Consider the following 25,366-nt stretch of genomic DNA (forward strand, 5'->3'; position numbering starts at 1 on the left):
AATGCGCTAGGAATTTAAAAGACAGCTTGGTACATGCTCGTTTTCAGAGCGTTAGCCCTCGTGCATCTCAGAGTTTACTTAGTCCTATACAGAAGGGCAATTATCGTTGTGGGAATTGTGCTCAGTGTAATAATACTTTTAAAACATTTTTTTGTCATCCTAGAACTGGCAAAAAATATAGCATCAAATCTGTGATTACTTGTGTTTCCACTCATGTTGTGTATTTGATCTTATACACTGAATCTTAAATTGAACTACTGGTTTCGTCTGGTCAGAGGAGAACTGGCCCCCCAACTGAGCCTGGTTTCTCCCAAGGTTTTTTTTCTCCATTCTGTCACCGATGGAGTTTCGGTTCCTTGCCGCTGTCGCCTCTGGCTTGCTTAGTTGGGCACACTTCATCTACAGCGATATCGTTGACTTGATTGCAAATAAATGCACAGACACTATTTAACTGAACAGAGATGACATCACTGAATCCAATGATGAACTGCCTTTAACTATCATTTTTGCATTATTGACACTGTTTTCCTAATGAATGTTGTTCAGTTGCTTTGACGCAATGTATTTTGTTTAAAGCGCTATATAAATAAAGGTGACATTGACATTGACATAAAGGTGACATTTGATCCGTTGTCCTTGTGGTAAAGACTATGTGGGAAAAACGTCACGTCAATTGAAACAAAGAATTAGTGAACATAAGAGTTCGATCAGAAGAAAAGATCTAAATTATCCAGTTGCGGCACACTTTTTAACTTTGAATCACGATGTAACCTCTTTACACTTTTGTGGGATTGAGAAAGTAACTTTGCCACCTAGAGGTGGAGACATTGAATTACTTCTACAGAGACGCGAACTGTTTTGGATTTACACCCTTCAAACTTTATCACCTATGGGTATGAACGATGAAGCATTATTTAATGTAATGTTATAGTCTTGCAATTGTTTTGAACGAGGTGTTGTTTCTACTATGTATTCATGATGAGTTTGAGTGACTATGGAGCCTGACTGATTGTTGTAACTGTTTAGAATTACAATTTGATGCTGTTTGATGACGATGTGTTGATTATGTGTTTTTTGGATGATTTTGTTAACCTATAGGGGGATCTTGACTGATTGTTGTAACTATAATAATTTGTAACTGTTTAGGATGCGGTGCTAATTATGTATTCCCAATCAGCTTAATTATTTGCAGATGGAGCTCTGTTAATTGGTCATGTGTTTATCTTAAAAGAGATTAATTTGAACATTTGTATACTCCTGATGAAGGTAGTGTGACCGAAACGTTGTGCGATTTAAAATTTATTTTGCAAGTTAAGATAGTGTGCGGGAGTTCCTTATATATTTACATACAAAAACAGCATTTTTGCTTTTTACTGTCTCATCTAGTCAGGACTCAGTGTAATATGGATCATGTAAAGTGCGTTTCAATACAGCCAATGGATACTGTAGTGCTTCAAACCTTTTCATCTCATTCTCTTGTGCAGATTTTCCCTTATTTCAGCTGTAGAATTTTTCATGTGTGAATAGCAATTTATGCATCCTCAAGCAAATGCAGTGATAAAAGATTACAACGCTTTTAAGCAGACTTGTTCTATGTTCGAGGAATGCAAGTGTGGATGGAGTGAATGAATAACTGAAATGTGTTTTTTTTGATAGGGGTTAGAAAGAGGTCAGAGCTGTTCTATTCTGTGCCGTTATAGTGTCAGACAGACTTTCCTGCATTGACACATTCTTCAGCAAAATTGCTCTTTCTGCCACCACTGTTGGCACACACACCCAAATACAAACACACACAAACACACACACACACACACACAATGAGGAAATCGAGATTGTTCTCGCTGAGGAAATAGTCATCTTCCTGTCTGTGCACTAAACAGTTAGCGGGAAACATGTGTCTTGAGAATTACGGTCTAGTGGCAGGTTTAATTGACCCGTTCAGGGTTTGTCCTAGACATCTTTTAACCAGGTCAGACTTGGGCGTGAAATGGGTAGACTTGAATTGCCGGCGCGACTTTAATTGAAATGATGTGTGTGAGTAATTGTTACCAATCCAGTAATGTCACTCTTTTTCATAATGACTTGTTGTCAGTGTGAACGCAACACTTGATTGTTGCTGTCATATTAGACTAAAACTAGTTATAAAAACCCAAACATGACAATCCAGATTCATAATGATCAATTTTTTACCTGCTATAAAGGATTTCTGACCACACTTTGTGGCTTCCATTACATTTTCCTATATAAAACATGTACATTCCTTGTTTAAAACCTGCGTTACACATAAGGTTAAACAGAACCACCCAGACTGAGATATTTTCATTCTGTCTGAACATGTTTGCAGTAAATTGTCTCTTACCTGCGGCAGTTACATAAAACCAATCCTTTTTAATTAAGACCAACTCCAGTGAGAAAAGTGCCAAGCTTTTTTCCTTTTCCTATTTTTTTTTCTTTTTTTCAACCACAACATCCTGTCTTTTTACCCCTCTCTTTCTCTCCTCCTCCTCCTTTTTTTTCATTGCTGTTATTTTTTTGACACCTCCCCTCATCAAGGAGGAGAACATTAGTGTCTGTTTCTCACCCTTCATGTTTGCTTTGATACAAACCAGATGGAATCAAGATCTGCTGTGACCCGCTGACAACTCGCTGCTTGCTTTTTCTTTACATCTCTTCCTTTTTCTCTCCTCCTCTATTTTTCTTTTTCTGTTAACCAAGTCATCAAACTATGAGTGCAGATTTTGGGCATGAATGTTGTCCCTTTTAAAATTAAATCAATCCTTAAATATATCTGCCAATATGTCTAGCAATTAATAATAATAAAAAAAAAATTGTAAGATAAAGTATTTATTTTCTTGCATGTAAAAATGTATAAAACGCATTCAATCCATTTATTTGCTGTCTAAAAGAAACGCAATAAAAAGAACCTCATCAAATATATAGATAGTGTGAATGATTTTGTAATTTCCCTACCCTTACCAAATCTACACTATTTTATTTTATTTTATTTTAATTCTAAGTACTCTCATTTACTTAATGAAAGCATTAAAGATATCCTGAGAATCCAGGAGGACAGTTGAACTCCACATGCCCCCTCTGGCTTGCCCTGACCTGGCTTTGGCGAGCAGTTGTCCCCATCCAGTTTATAGCGGCCTTGCTTTCTTCAGCCTGATTAGGGTTGTGGGGGCACAACAACCGGAATGATGGCTGTAAACTTCAGACTGTTTACGACTCCGGACTGGTCACTCACCTCTGAGTGAACCCACCTAAACACGAGAGAGGGTTCGACCCCAACTTCACTCCCGTTTTTTTACAGGCCTTTTTTTTTTTTTTTTTTTTTTTTTACAGCCCTCATTGGCCCTTTGCACTCTTCCCTCACACCCCTCAGTTGTTTTCCCCCTCTCCTTTTACCACTTTATTTCAGTTTTCACAGTTTATCAGTTTAACACCTGGTCCTTCCATCAGCGCTGTGGTCACTGTGTTTTTAAAGAAATGCCATCAGTAAACAGTGTGTTTCCCATGGATGCTCTTAAGGCACCGTCATAAACATGAACACTGCATTATCTGAATGTGTTTTATTGTTTTTCTATTTAAACGTGTTAGAAGGATCCCTTCTGCATTTATTTGTCTTTGTTGTAAAAAATAATAATAATTATATTGTAATGATAATCTAACTATTAATATAACTTAATAAAATAAAATTTTATTTAATTATATAATGATTTGATATTTACAGTTTTAAAACAATGGACCAATCAGAAGAAGGGCGGGACAGGTAAAATAAAATGTATCGTCCAATAGGATGAATTACTATTGGACTAATATCGGTTGATAGTTGATATGGTACCTAAACTGTAAAAAAAATCATTTTTAAAGTACACTTTCCAAGAAAATACTATTTAGTTCAATTCAGTGTGTTAGACCTACTTTTAGCTTTTTTGCAATTATAGCAATTTCTAAGTAAAAACAATTTTAAAGCAAATCCAGCAATTTTTTTTTTATTTTTTTTGCGTATGCGTCATGCACCCTAAAAAAATTGCTGCATTCAGTTTATGTGTAAAATGGGTCTGTGGTGCACGTGTGCCCATGTGAAGTCTTGAGTTGCAGGCCTGTAATGTGTGAGCTTATGTGCAGCAGGTGCTGGTTTTGACTTTAACCCCATGACTCAAGCAGACGTACACACACATATGCACGCGCTCAGAGTTGCCTGGGCTGCAATGGACACCAGCCAAGACACACACATACACACACCGCCACCCAGTTCTCATGTGTCCTTCCCTTGCTCTGGCTAGACTGATAATTGATTGCTGGTTTGAAGAGGGCCAAAGCGTGAACTCAGCAGTGCAGGACAGAGTGTGTTAAAGTCACAGTCCATCATAGCACATGTATATGTTGACCACTGCTAACAGCTACATGTCACACAACCGGCACTAGCCAAATTCTATAAAACACCAGTGCATTGCACTTTTTGTCTGATTACCTGTAATGTAATGAATATGATGCAGTGATAATGTAGTTTTGGCCAACCTGAAAGTAAGAATTACCCTGGTTCCCAATTGGGTTTTTCCATTGGCTTTTGGAATAATGTCGAAAATAAGTTCTATGACTGCCAAAGGTTGTTCTTATACATTTTTTCATGATCGTGAACACAACTTTAATAAATTTTGAAGCCTAAATACAATTGCCAGAAGGAAAAGGCTAAACATAGGCTATGAACAAACTGAACCATGGTTTTATGTAGAAAAATAAAACATGAAAATACTTGAGCTTTTGTTAAAACAGTTTTAGATATTTAACAAAAGACCCATTACAAAAACCCATTGACTTATGGACAATGGAACTCAAAGTGCAATAATGCAAACTCATTTCCAGGTTTTGGGCTACAAAAATCCATCATCCTGCAGCACTCCATTATGTTTAAACACAACAAAACTTTACCTATTTTTAACATAAACATAATTCTTATGATCTGTAATTTGCCAAAGATGACATACATCGAAACAGCACAGTCAGAATATAAAAAGGCATATGACTAGCACAAGACAGGCATTAGAGCAGCTTGACAGAAGTAGGACAGGGCATTTGGGCACGGAGTCATTTTTTCCCATGCCCCCTTTTTGTCACCCTCCTCTTTCTGGCACACTTTCCAATCCTGTGTTCGGAGGAGAAAGACCTCCTGCTCTGGGATGCTAATACCATGTGGGCCACCAGCAGTTCTTTGTATTTCCGTGCATGTGGCCATCAGCAAAATTTTGGATGAAACTAAGATGATCAGTGCTCCATCATACCTGTCCTGGGTAGAAATTTGTGTGAGCTTGTTTGTAAAGAGGTGAACTGTGATGACAGTGGTTATTATATTTCCATACAGCATTTTTTTCTGCTTTCTGCAAAGGTTTGCATTATGTTTTAGTCCTTTGGGTATTGGTGTGGGCCTGGATTATGGTTTTAAGATACTCATTTAAAAATCTGTTTGTTTGGGTGGGGACGAATAATACGAGTGGATTATAATCCCATCTGCTCATCGATGGATAACGTACCTCATGGATTAAGAGCCAAGCCGGCAACACACATGCAATCCACCCAGTGCAGTGCATCTGTCTGTTTTCCTCTAGGAAATCGGTGGGAATATTTGGATGGGCCTTGTTTATGTCGCCTCTTCTAACCCACACATCAACATTAAGATAGAATCAATGCCAACGACTTGTCTCCGATCAATTAGGATTGGTTTGTTTAGTGGGCAGAGACATTCTTTATTGATTCACACACACCAGTACAACGGCAGACATTCCTCCACAAAATCCTTCATTTGAAGGGAAGAAAGGGAATGGGAAAAAAGGTTTTCATAGTCCTACTGTAATACATACCCCATGTAGTTTTTACTACAGTGGAGAATAACACTTTTATTCATCAGCATTTTTTTTGCCTTTTTGCTTGCATTTTCTCCATGACTACCCCAAGGCCAGTTCTCTAGGAATTGAGAGATTTTTATGTTCTTGTCGGAATTAGGCACAGCACATTATAATTGTGAATATACAAGCTGAATTGAATAAGATAGGATCAAAAGACATCTATAGTTCAGTGCACAAATAGACTCGCATGAGTTGATTCTTTTAATGAAAGATTCACAAGTTGGAATTGGTCTGATGAATCTTTCATTGAATCAACTCAATGAATACATTCAGCAGTTACTAAATCTGACTCACTGAACCCCATGTTGTAAATCGGTTTGTTTTTGGTTTAAAAAATGTTTTTAAACTATTGAAAAAAACAAATGATAAATGTAAACTTTAGACAGATAGTGACAGATATTGTATAGAGGTATATTGTTTTATAGACACAGTTTCAGATTATACCATATATCCCTGTGTAATTTTTGCTGTAAAATGATAAGCTTCCTTGTTACTCCACATCTGCGGGAGGCCATGTTCCCATTTCCATCCACGATGATGACGACCCATTTCCTTTCAGATTGGAAAGCGTTTTGTCTGGTCTGTCTGGACGGCCTGTGTATGTGTGTGTGGACTGCTTTCTAGCAGCCACCATCAGACTGTGGTGATATGAAGACATGCTGTGAAAAATCCCTTTATCATGGCTCTTTTACAGAGGATTTGTCTGTCTGTTGGAGAGAAGAACATGCCATGATTGTTAGTTAGGGATTTAGAGTTGTAATTTAAGTGCTTACTTCCTTGAAATGGTGATTTTGTTGAGAGGAGAGGTGTGTAGGCTTAGCTCTGTGTTAACATAAAGATATAATACATTACTGCTGAGCTAAATGTTAACAAAGGCAGAAACAAAAAGTGTGCGTGCAGATATGCATGTGAGGCATGAAGCCAGAGAGCGAGGTTTGCATTAGTGGAGCGCTGTCTGGGTCAGCTGTGATTGTGTTAGACTGAGGCTATCTACCATTAATTTGCCACAGACTGGAGCCTGGCTGTAAATGAACCTGGCATTAACATGCTAAATTACACTGGCCTGGGGGTGCCATGCGATTGGTCGCTGTCTCTGCCCCCACGTCCCGGGCAGTGTCCTGCATTCACGCCATCTTGTGACCTCAATCCAGCACTGGCACCCCGTTGACCTCTCAGAGAGTGGGAGTCCATCCTGTTGTCCCTGTGCGATTTCCATAAATTAATAGTATTTATATGTGATACTTGAAGGAACAATTCACCCAAAAATTAACATTCTGTTTCTACATATATTTTATTTTATACAAAAATATAATTTATTTAATACTAGTACCTCATATTATGATTTTACATTTTATATATTAATATTATTAATTTGTATAGTTTTTTAATACTTTATTTTTATTTAATACCTGATGCAAAGCTGAATTTTAAGCATCTTTACTCCAGTTTTCAGTGGAACATGATTCTTCAGAAATCATTCTAATTTGCTGATTTTGGTTTTTAAGAAACATTTCTTATGATTATTACAGGACAAACAAGGTTGTGCTCCTAAATATTTTTTTGAAAACCATGAGACATTTTTTCAGGATTCTTTGATATATCGAAAATTCAAAATAACATTTATTTGAATGTTTATTTCTGAATTTGCAGAATTTATATTTCTGTGAAATGATCCTTAAAAAAATCCGGCTTTTGTGTTTCATGGGAAAATAAATATTTTTTTTTGTTTGTTTCTTTATAGGTGTTTAGATACATCTAAATCTCTAGACTTTACTAAAAGCTGTGAGAGAAGGAAAAAGAGAGGGGAAAAAGAAAGGAAAGGAGTCTTTGTTCTGTTGTTCAGATACAGCTTTGCAGTTGCTATTGGAGACAGTGGAAAAAGAAGAAAAGAATATTCTAGTGGAAAGTGCAGCTGCTAAAGGGAGAGAGTTAAGGCTGTTATGGTAAGGAATGGTCATCTCTCTCTCTCTCTCTCTCTCTAACAGCTGTACTTTCCACCAGAAAAGTCGGCTCTGCTTTTTCCGACCCTGTTCAGGAGACTGTTGTGTGCTGGGCAGTTTTATGGTGGCTCAACACTGCTATATTCAGGCCTGCTGTTAATAGCTCCCTCTCTATTTCAGTCTCTCCTTCCTGCTGCTGTGGAACGAGAGCACTCGGGCTAATTAAAACCGGCTCACACCCCTGAGCCGCATCCCGTATGTGTGGCGGCGCTCAGGTCCGGGTGGGTCAGAGTCAGGAACAGAGCCCATGCATTGTCCCCAGCATTCCCCGGTGGTCTCCTGCTTTCCATAATGGTCCCGGGTTTCCATAATACTTCCGAATGCTTTCATGACTCTCAGCCGGTTATGACCGTCGTTTCCCTGTGTGTTCCGACTAGACGGCGCATGCTGGGAAAGCATGCACATGTACGAATTGCCATGGGAGGTAGGGGTCGTTTAAGTTCGTCCTGTCGTCCACTATTTTTAACAGCCCCCTTCCGAGTGATTTTTTTTTTATTAATAACGCAATTGTTTCTTCGGGCCACAAACGGGAAACATGGGGCCATTTATTTGTTTTATTTGATTTGGTGTTTACCCAAATCAGATGTAAACGGACCATTGATTTCTCAATTCATGTTGACTGCAAGTATTATGGAGTTACAAAACGGGACAGCGGGGAAAATGGCCCATTACGAAACAGATGGAGAGAGAGAGGGGCCACTCAGCCGCCGTTTGTCATATTTCTTGTACTTCCTGCTTATAGGAAATGACTAATCACAAATGAGGGTTAAAAAAAGATTGCTTGTCTCTCAGAGTTCTCTAAAATGAACTAATTTTGAAGAGAGAAGATAAAAAAAGGATTCCAGTGGGGTCTATATCATGCACTACCATTCAATAGTTTGGGGTCAGTGAGAATTTTTTTTTTTTTATGTTTTTGAAAGAAATCTCTTATACTCACCAAGTCTTGATTTATTTGAGCAAAATCCGTAAAAACAGTACTTTTTATGAAAAGTTACAATTAAAAAAAAAAATTATTTAACATTTTTTAATTAATTCCTCTGATTTCAAAGCTGAATTGTCAGCATCATTCCTAATATGCTGATCTGCTGCTCATGAAACATTTTTTTTATCAATTTAAAAAAAAAGTTGCTAAATTCTAAATAAAAACACAACTTAATTCTTTGATGAATAGAAAGTTCCAAAGAACAACATTCATATGAAATAGAAATCTTTTGTTACATTATAAATGTCTTTACTGTTACTTTTGAGCACTTTTACTTTACTTTTAATTTAGAGCAATATTGCTTAATATGAAAGTATTTATTTGTTTTTTCAAAATCTTACCTACACCAAACTTTTAAATGGAATGTATGTTGCATCAGTGTTGCATTAGCATTGTGGCTAAATGTCTGTGAATGTTTGCTTTGAAATACCTCTAATAAAATGTCCAGACAGATGACATAAGTGTCAAGAATAATCATATATGTCTTTATGACAGCTGTAAGCTTATGAAAATTAACAATGGTTTTATTAAAGTAAAAGTGTAGTAATGTTTTTTTTGGCGTTTTGACAGTTTTACTACAAATACCATGGTTATACAATGGTTAGTGCAGAGAGACCATGGTTAATTGACCATGGTGATTACTGTGGTTTAACTATAGTAACCATGTCTTTTGGTTTTATTTGTATAAAACCATGGTTAATTTTCATAGTGGTGTAAATAGAAAAAAAAATTTAAAAAAAAGATTTTTCCATTCATTAGAAATGCTTTCTGCTTGTGTCTGTGCATGTTTGCTAACAAAATAAGGGTCCGTCATATGTTTCTGAAAGCAGGATTTTAACAGAAGTCAACAGAATTATGGAAATTACCTAAATTGCTAGAATAGTCTCTTTTCAAATCAACTGTTTAGATGCTCCAGGTCCCTCAGACAAAAAAAAAAGTGATAGAGAAGAGGAGAGAAAGTGAGAATAGTGGGGTTAGCTACAATAATAACTGGATTACCAAGTCAAAAAGACAACCCACACACGTTCTTGTCTGAACTGGCTAGTTAAGCATCAGTCAGTGCCACACACACTCGTCCTCATCTCCTCAATCAACCACTCTTTCATTTCCCTTCTCATCTTTTCCCCCTTCCATTTCTTTCAAGAGTTTGTGACCTCTGAATCTCTCTGAGTGAGTGTGTGTGTAGGCCATGTTTCCTCTTCTGTGCGAGCGTGTGTTTGTTTTGGCGCTTCTCTCGGTCCGTCACATGTACAGGCATGTGCGTTTGACTCTGCAGAGATTATCGAAATACCTCGCACTGTTCCACTGCCCCGAAGTAACACTGAGCACCAGTGTGAGTGTGAGACCCCTGTCCCAGGCCAGCTGTCTGGAAACAGGACATTCCTGCACACACATACAGATTCACACACAGTTATTAATATGAGTCCATGCTGGAACTAAAAAGCGATGTGTTTTCCAAAAGTCATTTTCTGAGTTTGACTAGTTAGATTTTATTTGTTTTGTATATTTATAAATTTTGAAAATGTCACTATGCACATTGCTTGAGTTCAAACGGCCTTTCACCAAGCCTAACCTGCTTCCTCTCTTCTTCTTTCTGTCTGTCTTTCCTCCTTTTCGTATGACGGATGAGAGAAATCTCTCTCTCCGACTCTTTCTGTCTCGCTATGGTTGACTTTATGAGGTCATAAACGCAGGAATTTTCCGGTGAGGCTCTCTGAATATTTTTATGAGCACACTCATGACGGCGGCTTCTTTGACAGCGCTGAAAGGCAGTCATTAAAAAGAGAGCGAGAAAAGAAGGCAGAAGGGAAAAACGAGTCCTGGCTGAAAGAGGCTTCTCTCCTGAGGGGGTTTAAACTGTCACTGCATTTGAACTTTGCTAGAAACGACTGCTATCTGCAAAGCTGGAAAGCAAGTTCACCACTGTCTCTCACTATTGAGGAAATTTTGTAATCAGTGACAAAATCAGTATTGTTGATATTTTTTATATTAAGTATTATTATTAGTTTGTAAGTGTGATTTGTCAAGGGCATACTGTTCAAATGAAAATATTTAATAAAAAATTGTTTTGTTGTTTTATTTTACTATTTGAACTGTATAAAATTTAAATATTATTATATTTAAATATTATATATTATTTATTTTGAATGATAATATAATATAATATAATTTCAAATTATTATCCCCAGATAAAACCATCAATGTATCTGTAATAATTTTGTTTATCCATAATAAAAATAATTTGTTTATTTATTATATTAATAATATAATATATAATTTATATTGAATAATATAATATAATATAATTTCAAGTTATTATCCCCAGATTAAACCATCAATGTATCTGTAATTATTTTTGTTTTTCCATAATAAAAATAATTAGTGCTATTGGTAAAAAATAAATAAATAATAATAATAATTAAATTCTAGAAATTCTTTATACAAATATGTGTATATCATTTATAAAATATTTATTTATAAAAAGATTTTGAATTATTTATATTATAAAATAATATAAAATTATTGATGTGTATTTGATGTATCATGAATTTAAAAAAAACAAACAACAGACAAAACCCTTTAGATTTATGATATTGGTTATTATATTGGCTATTGGCTATCAAAAAAAAGAAAGAAAGACAAAAAAGCTGCTTCTAACAAGAGATTAGAAATCTGGCTATTAGTAGACATGGGGTAAGACATGGTAGAAGAAAGCAACATACACACACTCATAGATCAATAATCGTCCATTAGGGTCCAGCCTCAGCAATTTCAACAACTTTTGAAAAACATTGAAATGTGATTATCCTGCTCTTAGATGCTTTTAACTTTGAGAGTAAATGAGTCATAGATTTATGCTTCTCTCTGGATTCTTCTCTTTCCTCCCCACGTCTGCATGCACCCGGGGCTCTCTTGCTCTCTTTCTCACTCTCTCTCTGTCATTCTTTATCTATATATATCTCCCTCTCTTTCTACTGCTGTGCATTGTTGGTTAAATTTACATCTTTGTTTTGCAGATTGAAACATTGAACAGGTTTTTTTACTAGAGTGAGGTGTGTGATGATGACCGTCGTGAAAAAGCAGGACATGTACCGTCTTTCCTGTACTACAAATTTGCCCCGTGTGTCCGAAGGGAACAGGGTCTACTGCGTTCCCACACAAGCCGTTGCCAAAGCAAATTTGGAGAGGAAGTGGAACCCTATCCCTCCTCTCTGGTGTGACCAAGTTTAGAAAACACTAGCTTTATGTGTGTGTGTTTCTATTTGAATATGCAAGCAAGCAGCTGCAGAGAACGCCTCACTTTTGATGTGGTTTCATGTGTGCGGCGGCGTTTGTGTGCTGCTCTGTGGTTTTGAGTCTGGAAATGAAGTCTGTGCTGGACCGTTCATGTGCGATTGCAAGGCATAGTCCTTATTTAGTTGCTTTGCCTTATTGTGGTGCACTTGTAAGTGTTGTGTGGATTTGTTATGTCTGGAGTCACTTGACTCTTCCTGGAAGCACAACCTCAAAACACACACCATACGCACTAATGACAGGCCCGAGTCCTTTACCGAGACCTTTGTCCAGCAATGTATAGCGAAATATTTTTAACCACCGTGCAATCTGAGTCCTAAAAATAGCCCAGACGTGATGTGTCGTTCTGTATTATACCCAATGACCATTCAGATTTTTTCATGGATTTTGAATGCGGTGTCAAAAAATTAATTAAATAATAATTTATTACATTTATATATATAATATTTGTGTATATATTTAATATTTGTATTAAAATTGTGTTGACCATGAATTGTATGTTCAAAAATATAATTTAATTTGTTTGTTGTTCTTAGAATAATTGTAGTACTTTATTATCAAAGCAAAAAGTGTTGCATGCAAAACAAAAATATGTCTTGTATGTATGTCAGTGTTATTTATATACTATTTTAATACTTAATATTTTGAATATGCTTTTATTTTACATGGTTTTGAGCTATTTATGGTTACAAATTATCCGGTATTTATATGGGTTTATTATCTGTTTTAATTATCTGTTTTTTACTTTAGTAAATACATTTTTGTCATTTAAATATTTTTGGTTAATTTTTATTTTAGTCTTTGTTCATTTTAGTACTTCAGCTTAAACTCTAATTTTCATTTTCATTTTCGTTAACAATAGCAACACTGATATACAGTATGATATAAGCAACAACAACAAATGTCTGCAAAAAAAAAGTCTGAATGCTGAACCTATTTGAAACCGTTTTCTGTGTGAATGCACTGTAGATTGAATCTACAGGTAAACAGACACGATTAAACGCAAAAGTGTCGCAAGAGTCTCGCTAACATCTAATATTCTGGGAAAGTGAGAAAAATGCTGTGAACATCTGTATGTGTTTGCTGGCATAGTTAGGGAGGTGTTTTGTCTAGCAGTTTGGTCTACAGACACAACATTCCTAATGTGCTGGGTACTCGCCCAGAGAGCGAACGCATGAGAGAGAAAACCCCCTCATTTCACAGTTTCACTTTACACATCTACCTCCCCAAAAGCCAGATTTCTCAGAGAACAACACGTGTTTACCACCAATTGATCTGTATTCCTTTGGGAAGAATTATTCCTATCGACAGCATCTGTAAAGCACAAATGCTTTTGCTTTTTGCATTTTGTGTTCCTGTAGCTCAATTGCGGTATCAAGCGCAAAGTTGGGGGTTGGGGCAAAATTGATAGCCTGAATGCACTGTAGATCGATTTGGATAAAAGCGTCTGCTAAATGCATAAATTTAATTTTAATTTTAAATGCATACGTCTTTGAGATGCCTGTTGAAAAGAAAGTTATAATACATAATTAGAATTGTCAGTCTTTCTAATTGAAGTTAAAATGAGTGATTTCACTTTTGATCATCTCAACGTATGGACAAAACGCTCTAAAATGCAACATTTTGGACCATGTAGATAATGTTTAGTCTGACACCTGTACGGTTAAGGTTTCTGTGGTCACTGCCTGGTGAGATATATGACAACCCATTTGAAGACTGCAAGAGACGGAGGGAGAGAGGGAGAGCTGCGATCTGCTAGTTTTACAGGAAGTTCCTCCCTTCCGGCTAAGGCCTGCAGCTCAGCTCAAGGGGGAGGCCATGCTCAGGTCAGAGAGAGGGTGGAGTATCGCTTGCACACACTGACACTCTCACAAAACGAAAAACTGGTTTGCTTTTTTGGCGTTCACACTTGCGTGGATATACAAGCTTGTCACACGATCTTCTAAAAAAACCTGTCTCATAGTCTCAACCCGTCTCACAGTTAAATAACAACATTCATTAATCAAAACTGTCTGGAGAACTTCACAGACGGGAACAAGCTACACCGCTGTAGCCACAACTAGATTTCAATTTGTTTCGAAAAAAACTCTAAAGCATCTATTTACGAATCTAATCATCTAATCAAATGTTAAAACATTTTATGTTGATAAAATTAAATATATGTAATATTTAATAAATGAAATGGTAAAATGTTTACATCAATGTTCCTATTTTTCTTAGGCTTCACATAGTGTCTAAATATTTATAATAACGACAAACTATTATTATTCATTTATGTTAATATTATTTTAAATATAAATACATTCTATAATTGATATTAATATAAATAAGATATTTGGCTTCACATTGTGCCTTACCTGTGGTAAAAGCACTTTCATTCTTTTTGGCTTATTACTTTAAGCAGTAAAGCAGAGACCTTGAAGATGTTTACATTGCCAGTGTCAAACGGGGAAGTTTCTGTCAGACATGTTTGTTTGGAATGCAATTGCTTGTTTAGGAGGGAAATCCTGCAATCTGTGCCACAGGAAACACAGGACTAGACTGGGAGGGGTGGCATTATGAGGACATCGAGACAGGAGAGATGATTTAGCAACAATCCATTAGCTCGTTTATTAGGTTAATTGTCTGTAATGTGGCAAGAAGTGAACGTTAGTGTGGGTGTTCAGCCCTTCGAAATACATTTCCTTTGTCATCCCTCAATGCGGGTAACAAAAAACCTTATAGCAAAAACCTTTCTTCAATTCTCACACCAACGTGCAAGGCAGAATGTGTGTGTGTGTGTCTGTGTGTGTTTGGCACCCCGCCCTTCCTCTGACACCTGCAGTTTTAAACCGCTTTGCAGAAACTTGTCCATCCTGTGTACTCCTGTTTTTAATGTGCATGAGTCTGATTTAGTCCAGCGCCAGAATTAACATGATGAAAGCAAGGTGTGAGATTCCTCGGAAAGACAAAAACAGATCATGTATTTTTGCATTTTTCAGAGCTGAGCTCGCATCCAAGTATGTCTCTCGCATGCTGCTGTCGTCCTGCTTCTTATCAAAAGGTGTGATTTCCTGTCTGCATGTCTCACAGTGCTTTGGATGTCTGTCTACAGCATCCTTTCTGTCACACAGCACACACACACACAACACACACTAAGATGCTGCATGGGTTGGTGCCATTTTCGTACCCGTAAGCACATTGTTTGATGTGAGAATGGAGACTGGGGACAAGTTTAAAAGAGCGGTATTAAAATGGGGCCCCTTTGCTGCCCATCAGATGAAAGAAAGAGGAAACAATGACTGATAGGCAGACACTCTAGTATACAAAAGTAGAAGATAGAAATAGAAGCATTATTTAAAGATCTCTGTCTTACCTCGGGTCATGTCTCAAATGCAGCTCTTCTTCAACTGCACACTTCAGTGGCTGTAATCCGATATTAAATTGGCTTGTCTAAATTTTGTCTGTTTGGCTTTACCTTTATATACAGTAGTCTTTATATACTCATATATTTATCTGAGTGATGTAACCCCACAGGCTGTCAAGTCATTGTCAGAGTTCTGGTGTGGGCTGATGTGTTTTAGAGTGACCTCGAAGGGTCCAACTGGAAGACCAAGACTAAGGGAGAGCAAAAAACAGCTACAAGGATGTTATTTATAGGTCATTTCCTCTCGCATGTAGTGTGGCCTGACTATGGTCATCTGACTGTCTGCAGTTAGCATGGTCTTATAAGAATACTGCAAGTGCATTGATTGCAATTATATCATGTTGTGATTCCTAAATTCAGTTGTTTATCTATTCACTGGCATTAAAAAAAAAAATCATAGTAGCTTTTCATTTTTTTACACTACAGTAAACAGTGTGTGTGTGTGTGTGTGTGTCTCTCTCTCTCTCTCTCTCTCTCTCTCTATATATATATATATATATATATATATATATATATATATAAATATATAATAAAAAATCTTTATTATATATAATACATATATACATATACACAACTATATATATATTAACTAATTTATTTATTTATATTTTTATAATGTATGTATTTTTTATTTTGTATGTATAAAATTTATATAATTTCTTCTTTTTATATATATATATATATATATATATAGTGTGTGTATAAAGAAAACTGGGTCTAGTGGCTCTAGTGCTTTTCTATCCAGATCTCATTCTCCATCTTTTTCTAGTACGAGTATGTACGAGTATGTAAGCACCCTAGGCAAGTGATGTTCCAGGAGGCCAAAACCTGTCCCAGATCAGGGAAGATTTCCCAGATTTGGTGCCATTATGTCAGAGGTCTAATCTACTAATAAACACAGGCACGTGGCAAGTGACTGTTTTCGGGGCCATATAATCATGCTCTGCTGCTGGAAATTCACCACGCCTAAGCAGATTGGCCTGCCGAATGAGGTCATACATGATGCAATCATTCATGTATGCAAACAATGTGTTCTTTTGCGTGAATGACCCTCTTTTCAGTCTGAAAGTAATTGACTCCCCCACTGTGTTTATTCAAAAACAAAACATTTTGCATCTCTGACTGGAAAAAAAGAGACTTTTACATGAAGCTCTCTCAGTGTATGATTGGCTAACAGTGTCAGGCCTTCCAGACACAGTGTGCAACCCAGTTGGAAGCATCTTACCCAGAAACCCCTGCTGCCGGGCCAGTTAGGGCACTAGGCCGGGACGCTACAGTTTGTCAACTGGGTTTCTCTCACATTCCCATGAGAAGCCCTGCTTGAAATTAGCTTTTGCAAAGTCCACCAGACACCACATTTACCGCTCGTCCAGTCATTGTGCATTATTTTAGTATTTATACATCTGTGGTTTGTGTTAATAAGCGAGAAATGTGTGGGCGGCGCACACCACAGGTTTTCTTGAGTAAATGAGAGTGTAGAAAAGAAAGGTCAGTGTATTTTAGGGATTATACTGCAGTCAGTGAGGAATTCAGCAGGAGTGAGGTCATTAGTGACAGAACTAAACAAATACTGTCTTGACATACATTTGCACTCACGTATTCACGTGGCAGCATGAAAGCAGATGGTTCTGTCAACCTATTGAGCATCAGAACAATACATCCAACCTTTTCCTTCCGGCATACACACACGCAGTCTCACATAGTGTCAACACTCATACTAAATTTAACGTTCACTGTTTTAGTCCTCACATACGTTCCTTTTGCACCTGTCTCCTGCAGTTCACAGCTCTGTCTGAAGTTATAGACACCCTCTAGCACGGCTCTCGTTTAATGTGACAGACTGCTTGCATCGATCCTGCTATTACTGTACTGTAGTTTACAGAATGCCTGACTAGACGATACGATGTGCACTGAATCCAATGCAAATGCATGAAATGTAGCAAATCAGAATGATGATGACTTCATTTGTCTTCATATTGAGCAATGCTCATTGTTTCTCACTCTTTTTGGCTTTATTTTCTTCCTTTTCTAGGCGTCTGATCCCATTCCTGCCAAGAAGTCCAAACACGATGACTTTCCAGTGCATTCGCCCTCAGGAGACAAAGACAAGCAACCTGATTGGCTACGATCCCTCTCTGCATCAGCCAATAAGGTTACAAAGCTTTTCACTTTTTTTTCCCTGTTGCATACATGTGATTAGTTGTATGAAAGTACAGAGTTCAGATAATTATATATTTATCTGTGTATTAATATTGTACGAGTGTGTTTACGAAACTTGGCCGTTCCTAAGATTTTTGGAGCCAAGCAACTGTTTTCTTGCCACAGAGAATCAGATTCTTCTGAAACAAGATCTCAACCCAAAATAACTGATGATGTTCCTTTGAAAAAATCAATTCTCCTAAAATGAAGAGAGCCTGCAAATAGGCTTGCACAGTTCTCCAATTTCAAGCAGATACAGTGACCTCAGTGTACTTGTACTGCTGGTCATTCTTCAAGCTGGTTTTATCTGTCCCACTCGCTTTAAATGTTAAATTCAAGAGACTTTCAGCAAAAACATTAATAAAAAAATATTCATGTTTTCCGTGCAGATGGTCTCTGTTCTCTGTGTTCATGTTCAAATGCATTGTGATTGTGCTCTCAACTGTGAAAAACTATATGTAACAAAATAGGTGTCTTTTAACATCTCTCTGCCTTGCTTCAGGGGCTCAACTGCATCCAGCCCAGACAGAGACCATCTGCCTTCAGGCCATGGTCTCCAAACATCTCTGTTGGTGATAAGGAGGGAGGCGGCAGGCCTGCTAGCCTGTTACGTGACAGGTAAACAATAATATATGGCACTTTGAAATACTTGCTTCTGATTGGTCAGTACTCACCTCATATTAGCATATAATATTTATTTAATATATCATTTAAATGATGTTCATTTTCTAATAATATACCACAACCTGCTGTTAGAAATCACCATAATTTCATTGTGCAATGCTCATTTTATTAAAAAGATGATATAGTGCACAAAGATTGTAAAAGTAATCTTAAGGAAGGACGTGCATATGTTCATTAGTGTGAATCCAGTCATGCTTGGCTGCGGTTTTTCTAAAGCAAATCAGCATAAGATTTGGATCTTTTCTACAGAGGAACATGATGCAAGCCCATTGGCCATTGATTGTTTAGATATATGTGGTTTTAACTTTACCATCATAACTAGAGAGGGTTTGGGTGAGTCATGCGTCAGGCCCAGATCGGTTTCTTGAAACCGCTTGCAACAGTCGTTGTTCTCTCCACACCCTTTGTTTGTGGGTTGCAGAGATGCTTTTTCCTGTCAACCTGCCATTTGGTTTGGATTACTCATTACTAAATCACACGTACTCTTTAAGATGATGTTAGGTAATGCCAAATGTCACAAGGAGCACCCTACAGTGCATAATTTGTGAACTGTTATCAAAAATTAGCATCACTGCATATATATGGCCCGCTCACTCACTCTATATCCTCTTCTGCAGTTTCTACAACTACAAGAGCCTGGAGAGCGCCGTGGCCCCCAATGTAGCTCTGACACCCCTCCAGAAAGGAGGGCAGGCCTCTCCTACCGCCCCGAGTAGTTCACACCCGCATGGGGCGGAAAGCGAAGGTGCCAGCCGCGGGAGAAAGAGGAGGCTGACAGGTGAGACCCACCCCAGCCCACAGCCCTGCCCCTTGGCCACTGCCAGCAAGCCCCTGCCGCCCTCTCAGGAGGAGCGAGACTCGGACGTGGAGGTAGAAGTGGAGAGCCGTGAGGAATGTGAGTACATGACGCACCTTTTCACTGTCACTCCACCTCATTAAAGGAATGTTCCAGGTTCAAAACATGTTAAGCTTTATTGACAGCAGAAAATTAGGTTAGACTTTCATGCTGTGATACCTGCCTTTGATCAATGGTGACAGTTGATACAGTTGTTACTTTTATTTAGCAAGACTGCACTGAAAAGATCAAAAGTGGTTTTTACGTGTCTATGTCAAATGAAGCACCACTTTTTTCAAGATTAATCATAATAATAAGAAGAAATGTTTCTTGAGCACCAAAACAGCATATTAGAATGATTTCTGAAGGATCATGTGACACTAAAGAGTGAAGTAATGGCTAATGAAAATTCACAGGAATAAATGACCTCATTTAAAACTGTTTTTATATAAATAACAGTACATAATTTAAAAAAATAAATGCAATGTGTAGTATCACAGAAAATAATTTAGACATTGGAAAAAATTTGTACAGTAATGCAATCACAATAGAATTATATGGTGCAAAAAACACACTGTTTAGACAAGTCTTAACATTGTTTGTGTTACATTGTAATAAAGGAATGCTACATTCCTTTAACATATTTAAGGAGCAATTTGGAATAATAGTGTTTTAACCCTCTATTTTGTCGCTGCATTTTAAAACAAAAGTGCTCATTTAAATACATTAAGATTTTATTCACACTTCATTTGCAGAGTTCATTTTCAGTCAACCTTGAGCGCTCTGGAGAGAGGTGGATTAGAATGGTAACAGCTCTTGTGAGAATGCGGCAGAAAATCAATGAGGGTTCTTTCGCTCCTCATCCTTTACGGCTCATTTTAAAGCACATCTTGTGTGTTTGACAGGTGCTTGAAAAAAACTGGCTGACATATGAACCAGTGAAGCTCACATAATCTGATCCACCACTTAATTATTTCTCTTCTCTATCTTGTTTTTTTATGTTTTGTTTTTTCAGTCACCTCATCGCTTTCCTCACTCTCCTCCCCATCTTTTACATCCTCGAGCTCTGCTAAGGACTTGAGCTCTCCCTCCGGCCCCGGAGCCACCTTACCAGCAGTTCTGATGCCAGCCAGCGTGCCCCCTGAGGCTCCCCTGGTGTCTGGAGGGGAGGGACCTGCCATGACGAACCTGGAGTCTGAGCTGGAGACGCTGAGGCAGGCACTTGACAATGGCCTGGACTCAAAAGAGTCGAAAGAAAAGTTTCTACATGAGATAGTGAAGATGAGGGTAAAACAGGAAGAGAAGCTGGGGTCCGCTTTACAGGCCAAACGAGGCCTCCTGCAGGTACACACATACACAGACACTGATTCAAGAAACAGGCTAAAAAAATAAAAGAAATCTTAAAAGAAAAGTCAATTTGTATGTAAATCGTTGAATTCAACTAACAATTAATGTAAGAATAGGTTTATAAAACGGCACACTGGAGGTTTCATTTCATCTTTGCGATGACGAACTTTCACTGAATATATTTATAAAGACATATTAGTTATATAGAATTTTCTAAAAATATTCTGTTTATATATATAATAATTTATGAGTTCTTTAATATAATATATTCATTACTTTTATTATTTCTTTATTATAAGATATATTAATTATTATTTATTTTATCAACAGCATTGGGACCATCATTTTATAAATGTAATTATAATTATGATTATATTTAATTAAATTTTTATAATTGTTATTTATATATATATACATATATAAGCATTAATTTTTCAGTACACTATTTCACCAATAATGAAATATTAAATGTAAATTAAATTAAAAGGGTGCAACTTCTTTTCAGCTATGTAATGCAAAATAATTCTTAAAAAATTCAGACCAGCTTGCCATGCAAGTATGTCTAAAACATACCAGTTTTTTTCTTTTTTCTTTTTTTTTTTAATTAGACACTATAAAAGAATATATAAAAGACATATAAAAGAAACAGACCATTTTGTAAACAAAACCTTCTTACATAAATTATTACAGTAAAGACAGTGGGAAATATATATATCACATTTATTAACAGAGAGAGTAATTATCAGTTTATTCCCATGACTTCCACAGGAGCTTGAGTTTCTCCGTGTTGCTAAGAAGGAGAAGCTCCGTGAAGCAACCGAGGCGAAGAGGAACCTGCGCAAGGAAATTGAGCGTCTGCGTGCCGAAAGCGAGAGGAAAGTGAGAGAGGCCAACGAGTCACGCATACGGCTGAAGAGAGAGCTGGAGCAGGCCAGACAGCAACGAGTGTGTGACAAGGGCTGTGAGGCCGGCCGTCTGCGAGCCAAGTACTCTGCACAGGTTAGTTCAATCACATTCATACACATGCTGCACATGCACACACCAAGATAAGCGTTTAAAGCGTCGTGGTTCAGAGGTGTAATTCAGAACTATAATGCCTTTAAGCAAGACACTAAACCACAAATTGTTCCCAGATTGACTGTCCCTGTGCTATAAATGTCCTGGAAGTGGCTTTGAACAAACAAGTGACTGTTTAATGAAGAGTAATCTAAGGAATGCCTAGATTGATGTAACATGACACCCCACCCACACACACTTTCAGATGAACTCTCAGACTGGGTGTGGCTTTGCAAGTCTGATGAGATACGTTTCATTTCTCAGAAGGAAACAGGGTAACTTCCTGTCAGAGTTGTGTGTTTCAGACTAAACAAGAGAGAGACATTAAGATGTTTGCCTCGCTGTGTTTGTGTATTGTATTTGTATATCAGTCTTTAACTACAATAATGCTAACTTTTTGAAAAAAGTATTTAGCTACACTACAGTCTACTAGCAGAACTTTACTACATTGATGCTATTTAATTCTAAAAATAAAAAGTTATTTTCACAAGTAGAACAACATTGCACAAAAACAATGAGTTTCTCAGTTAAGGGGACAGCATTAAACATGAACATGTAAAAAAAAACATTGTTTATATATATATATATATATATATATATATATACTAATATTAAAATGCAGGATCTTCTGCAAAGAAACTAATCAAATCAGAGTATTACAATAACCATCTCTACTATTAAAAATGTTTAATTAATTAACAGAAATCTTAAAATATAAGTTAAATATTAGATGAAAAACTTTAACAAAAAATAGATATAAGCAAAAGTCCAAAGGCTACTAAAACTGAAATAATAATAAAAAATAATTTAAATGTCAAAAGCCCATAAAATGAATAAAACTAATGCTTAAATTAAAAATAAAAAGGTCAAATTTAAAATAAAAGCTCAATTAAAATATAATTAAATATATTATATATTTATACTTTGTGTCTTACTTATATTATATATATATATATGCCTTTATATCTTTATATCATATATTTTCAGATTGAAGACCTCCAAGTAAAGTTGCAACACGCCGAGGCAGACCGAGAGCAGCTGAGAGCCGATCTGATACAAGAGCGGGAGGCCAGGGAGCACCTGGAGAGAGTGGTCAAGGAGCTACAGGAACAGCTGTGGCCCAAAAGCCCCAGCAAGAACAGCACAGACGCACCACCCCCACCCCCCAAAGACTCCAACTAATCTCTTGACTCCACCCAATCCACATCAACACCGCCCTGATTGACAGCACCAACCGCCCAAACATGTCAACTAGCATGCGGGTGAGCCCCGGCCACCTGCCTCTTTGCCAGCGCAAACCCGGAGGTATCCTGAACCTTTTTTGATAGACTTCAGACACATTTTCGAAAAAGTTTTACTTCGAGAGCACTGAAATGCCTCCAACAAGATCAATCGGAAAGGAAGAAGCCAATAGCACAAAAGCTAACTGTGCCTGAAACTGAATACATTTTGAAATGAAGACTTTTCTATGAAAAACAAATTGGTGATAATGACGCAAGATTTTATCCAGCAGTTTTTAAGCATGCTGTCCGCCCCACGTTATCAAAGAGACAAGGACTCATCATCATCACATCAGAAATTCCTGTTTCCTTTGTCCTCTCTCTTTCGTTTTGAGGAACTAAGATGAAAATCATTTTGTAATAAGCTATTTAAGAGACTTGTTAGTGAGTGTGGATGAGATATATATAAAAAAAAAACTTCAGCGACTTATCAGAGCCTCAAATTTCCCACCTTTTACATGTACATACATGTCGTGCTGGTTAAAAGAAGCCATGGAGACAATTGGTTACACACACTTGTATCTTTAACAATGGTAAAGAGATACTGGTCAGGAGAGTGTTGAAGGGCTTTGGAGAGCTAGAGGTGGAGAAGCTCAGCCCTGTTGAAAGGGAGAGATATTTGTATTCAAGTAAGTGTTATGATCAAGCCAGAGCACTTTCTTTTAATGGCAAACAAATGTCGGCGGATCTTAAGATCGTGGTTAGTGTGGAATCGGAGGTTTGCAGCTCCTGCTCTCCGAGAGGGTTTGGGTTTTCTTCTCGTCACACACGCGTGCAGCTTCTCCGTGGGCTGAGGTGCTGACAACTGGCCCGGCTCACAAACGTGGGCGGCCATTTTTGGGAATTAACCTAAAGCATAAAAGATACAGCTTCTAGTGCAGGAGGTGTCTTGTGATCAAGAACCACAAATTGTTCTTTTTAAGTAAATTATAATATGTAAATATGAAAATGTTTCTTTTTTTTTTCCGCTTTGTTTTTTTTTTTTTACTTTACAATAATGAATCGCACTTTGTCATTACAAAATACTGTCTAAATGCATTACGCTCCCACACTCTCCCACACATTTATCTCAGAGTTTTTAGTATTCCTAAGTATAAAATTGAAATAAACATTTTGTTAATTATATGCAGTTCTAATAAATGCAATGTAATCATGTTTAAGACAAACCATTGTAAATAAAACCGCAAGAATAAAAAAAAGAAAAAAAAGGTTCTACATGCTTGCTTGCTGAAATGTGGACGGCGCACGCAGCCGTTCCCTCAATCTGACTTTAATTCAACATTTATCATAGTTATCGATATATGATTATAATCATTGCTGAAGTGTTATTGTTACTGTCCTGGATTCCTACAGGTTTTAAACGGTTCCGAATCAAATTTCAAACCGTTCAGAATGAATAGAACAAGCAAAATGTCATGCATTGGTAAAAGGGTGTCTAAATATCAATGCAGGTGCTCCTCTCAGCTTTGAGCAAGAGCGTATTACTGTGTAGAAAACGAGACGAGGATGGATAAACGAACGAACGAAAGTTTAAAACGGTTTAATAAATGCATCTTTAAATGCTCACACACTTAGCTGAGATAGATTTTGTTTAAAATACATATATTTTATAAGTGATTTATATACATTGGGTACAATGCAATCAGAATGTATGTTACGTTTTTGCTCTTTTCATTTTGCTGTTGTTGTTATAACGGATGTTTTTTCAGATTGTGTGAATATTTTATTGCTTATGTTCCTTCTTTCAATAGCAAGCTTATGTAATTTCGTTCATATGCATGGAATTTAAAAGAAAAAGATAAAGTCTGCCATTCATATATTCATTATTGGGCATTAAAACTGTATATGTACATTTTTTATTGTGTTATGCAATATAAAGCAATTCTAATCTTGTTTTTAACTACAAAGGAAAACAAAACCCTCTTAACCATAAATTTCAGCTCTTAACAATCTTAAATGCAACATTAACGGCACTACTCTTGGGCTAAATAAAAACCTTATGTGCATATGCAATGCTGGAGACCCTCAAGTGCCTGTCTTTGGGCCCTTGGGGTTCCAGAAGAGGAACAATTATCGAGCCCGTTTCCACGGCGGCTGACTGTAAGGTGCATTGAACTGCTTCTGACAAGCAGTCAGACAGTGAGAGCGGGACGTCCCATTTGCACTGTCATTTGGGGGAGCCTCTTTGGTTTGCCCCATTTTGCCAGAATGAACTTGACTATCATTGCTTAAGAGCAAGCCGCAGCTTATTTGATAGATTTTAATGCCAGTTTGTCAGTATTCCTTTGTTGTTGTTGTTTTTTCTTCTTCAAAAATCGATGAATAATTAAATAAAAGAAAAATGCATAGCAGAGTTTAATGCTCCAATTGCCGCTGG

General features: G+C 37.1%; 1 protein-coding gene across 1 annotated transcript in view; it reads left to right on the plus strand.

The window, feature by feature from the left end:
• LOC132097916 (ski oncogene-like) overlaps positions 1–24,197 on the plus strand; it is a 64,147-nt gene extending 39,950 nt beyond the window's left edge. The window contains exons 2-7 of the mRNA XM_059503915.1: positions 17,621–17,740; positions 18,290–18,405; positions 19,089–19,366; positions 20,322–20,650; positions 21,422–21,652; positions 22,697–24,197. Coding sequence (XP_059359898.1) covers positions 17,621–17,740; positions 18,290–18,405; positions 19,089–19,366; positions 20,322–20,650; positions 21,422–21,652; positions 22,697–22,891 — 1,269 coding nt within the window. The 3' untranslated portion in view covers positions 22,892–24,197. The remainder of the gene's footprint in view (positions 1–17,620; positions 17,741–18,289; positions 18,406–19,088; positions 19,367–20,321; positions 20,651–21,421; positions 21,653–22,696) is intronic.
• Positions 24,198–25,366: the final 1,169 nt, after the last annotated feature.

The sequence above is a fragment of the Carassius carassius genome, chromosome 21 (genome assembly GCF_963082965.1).
Source record: "Carassius carassius chromosome 21, fCarCar2.1, whole genome shotgun sequence".
Taxonomy (NCBI): domain Eukaryota; kingdom Metazoa; phylum Chordata; class Actinopteri; order Cypriniformes; family Cyprinidae; genus Carassius; species Carassius carassius.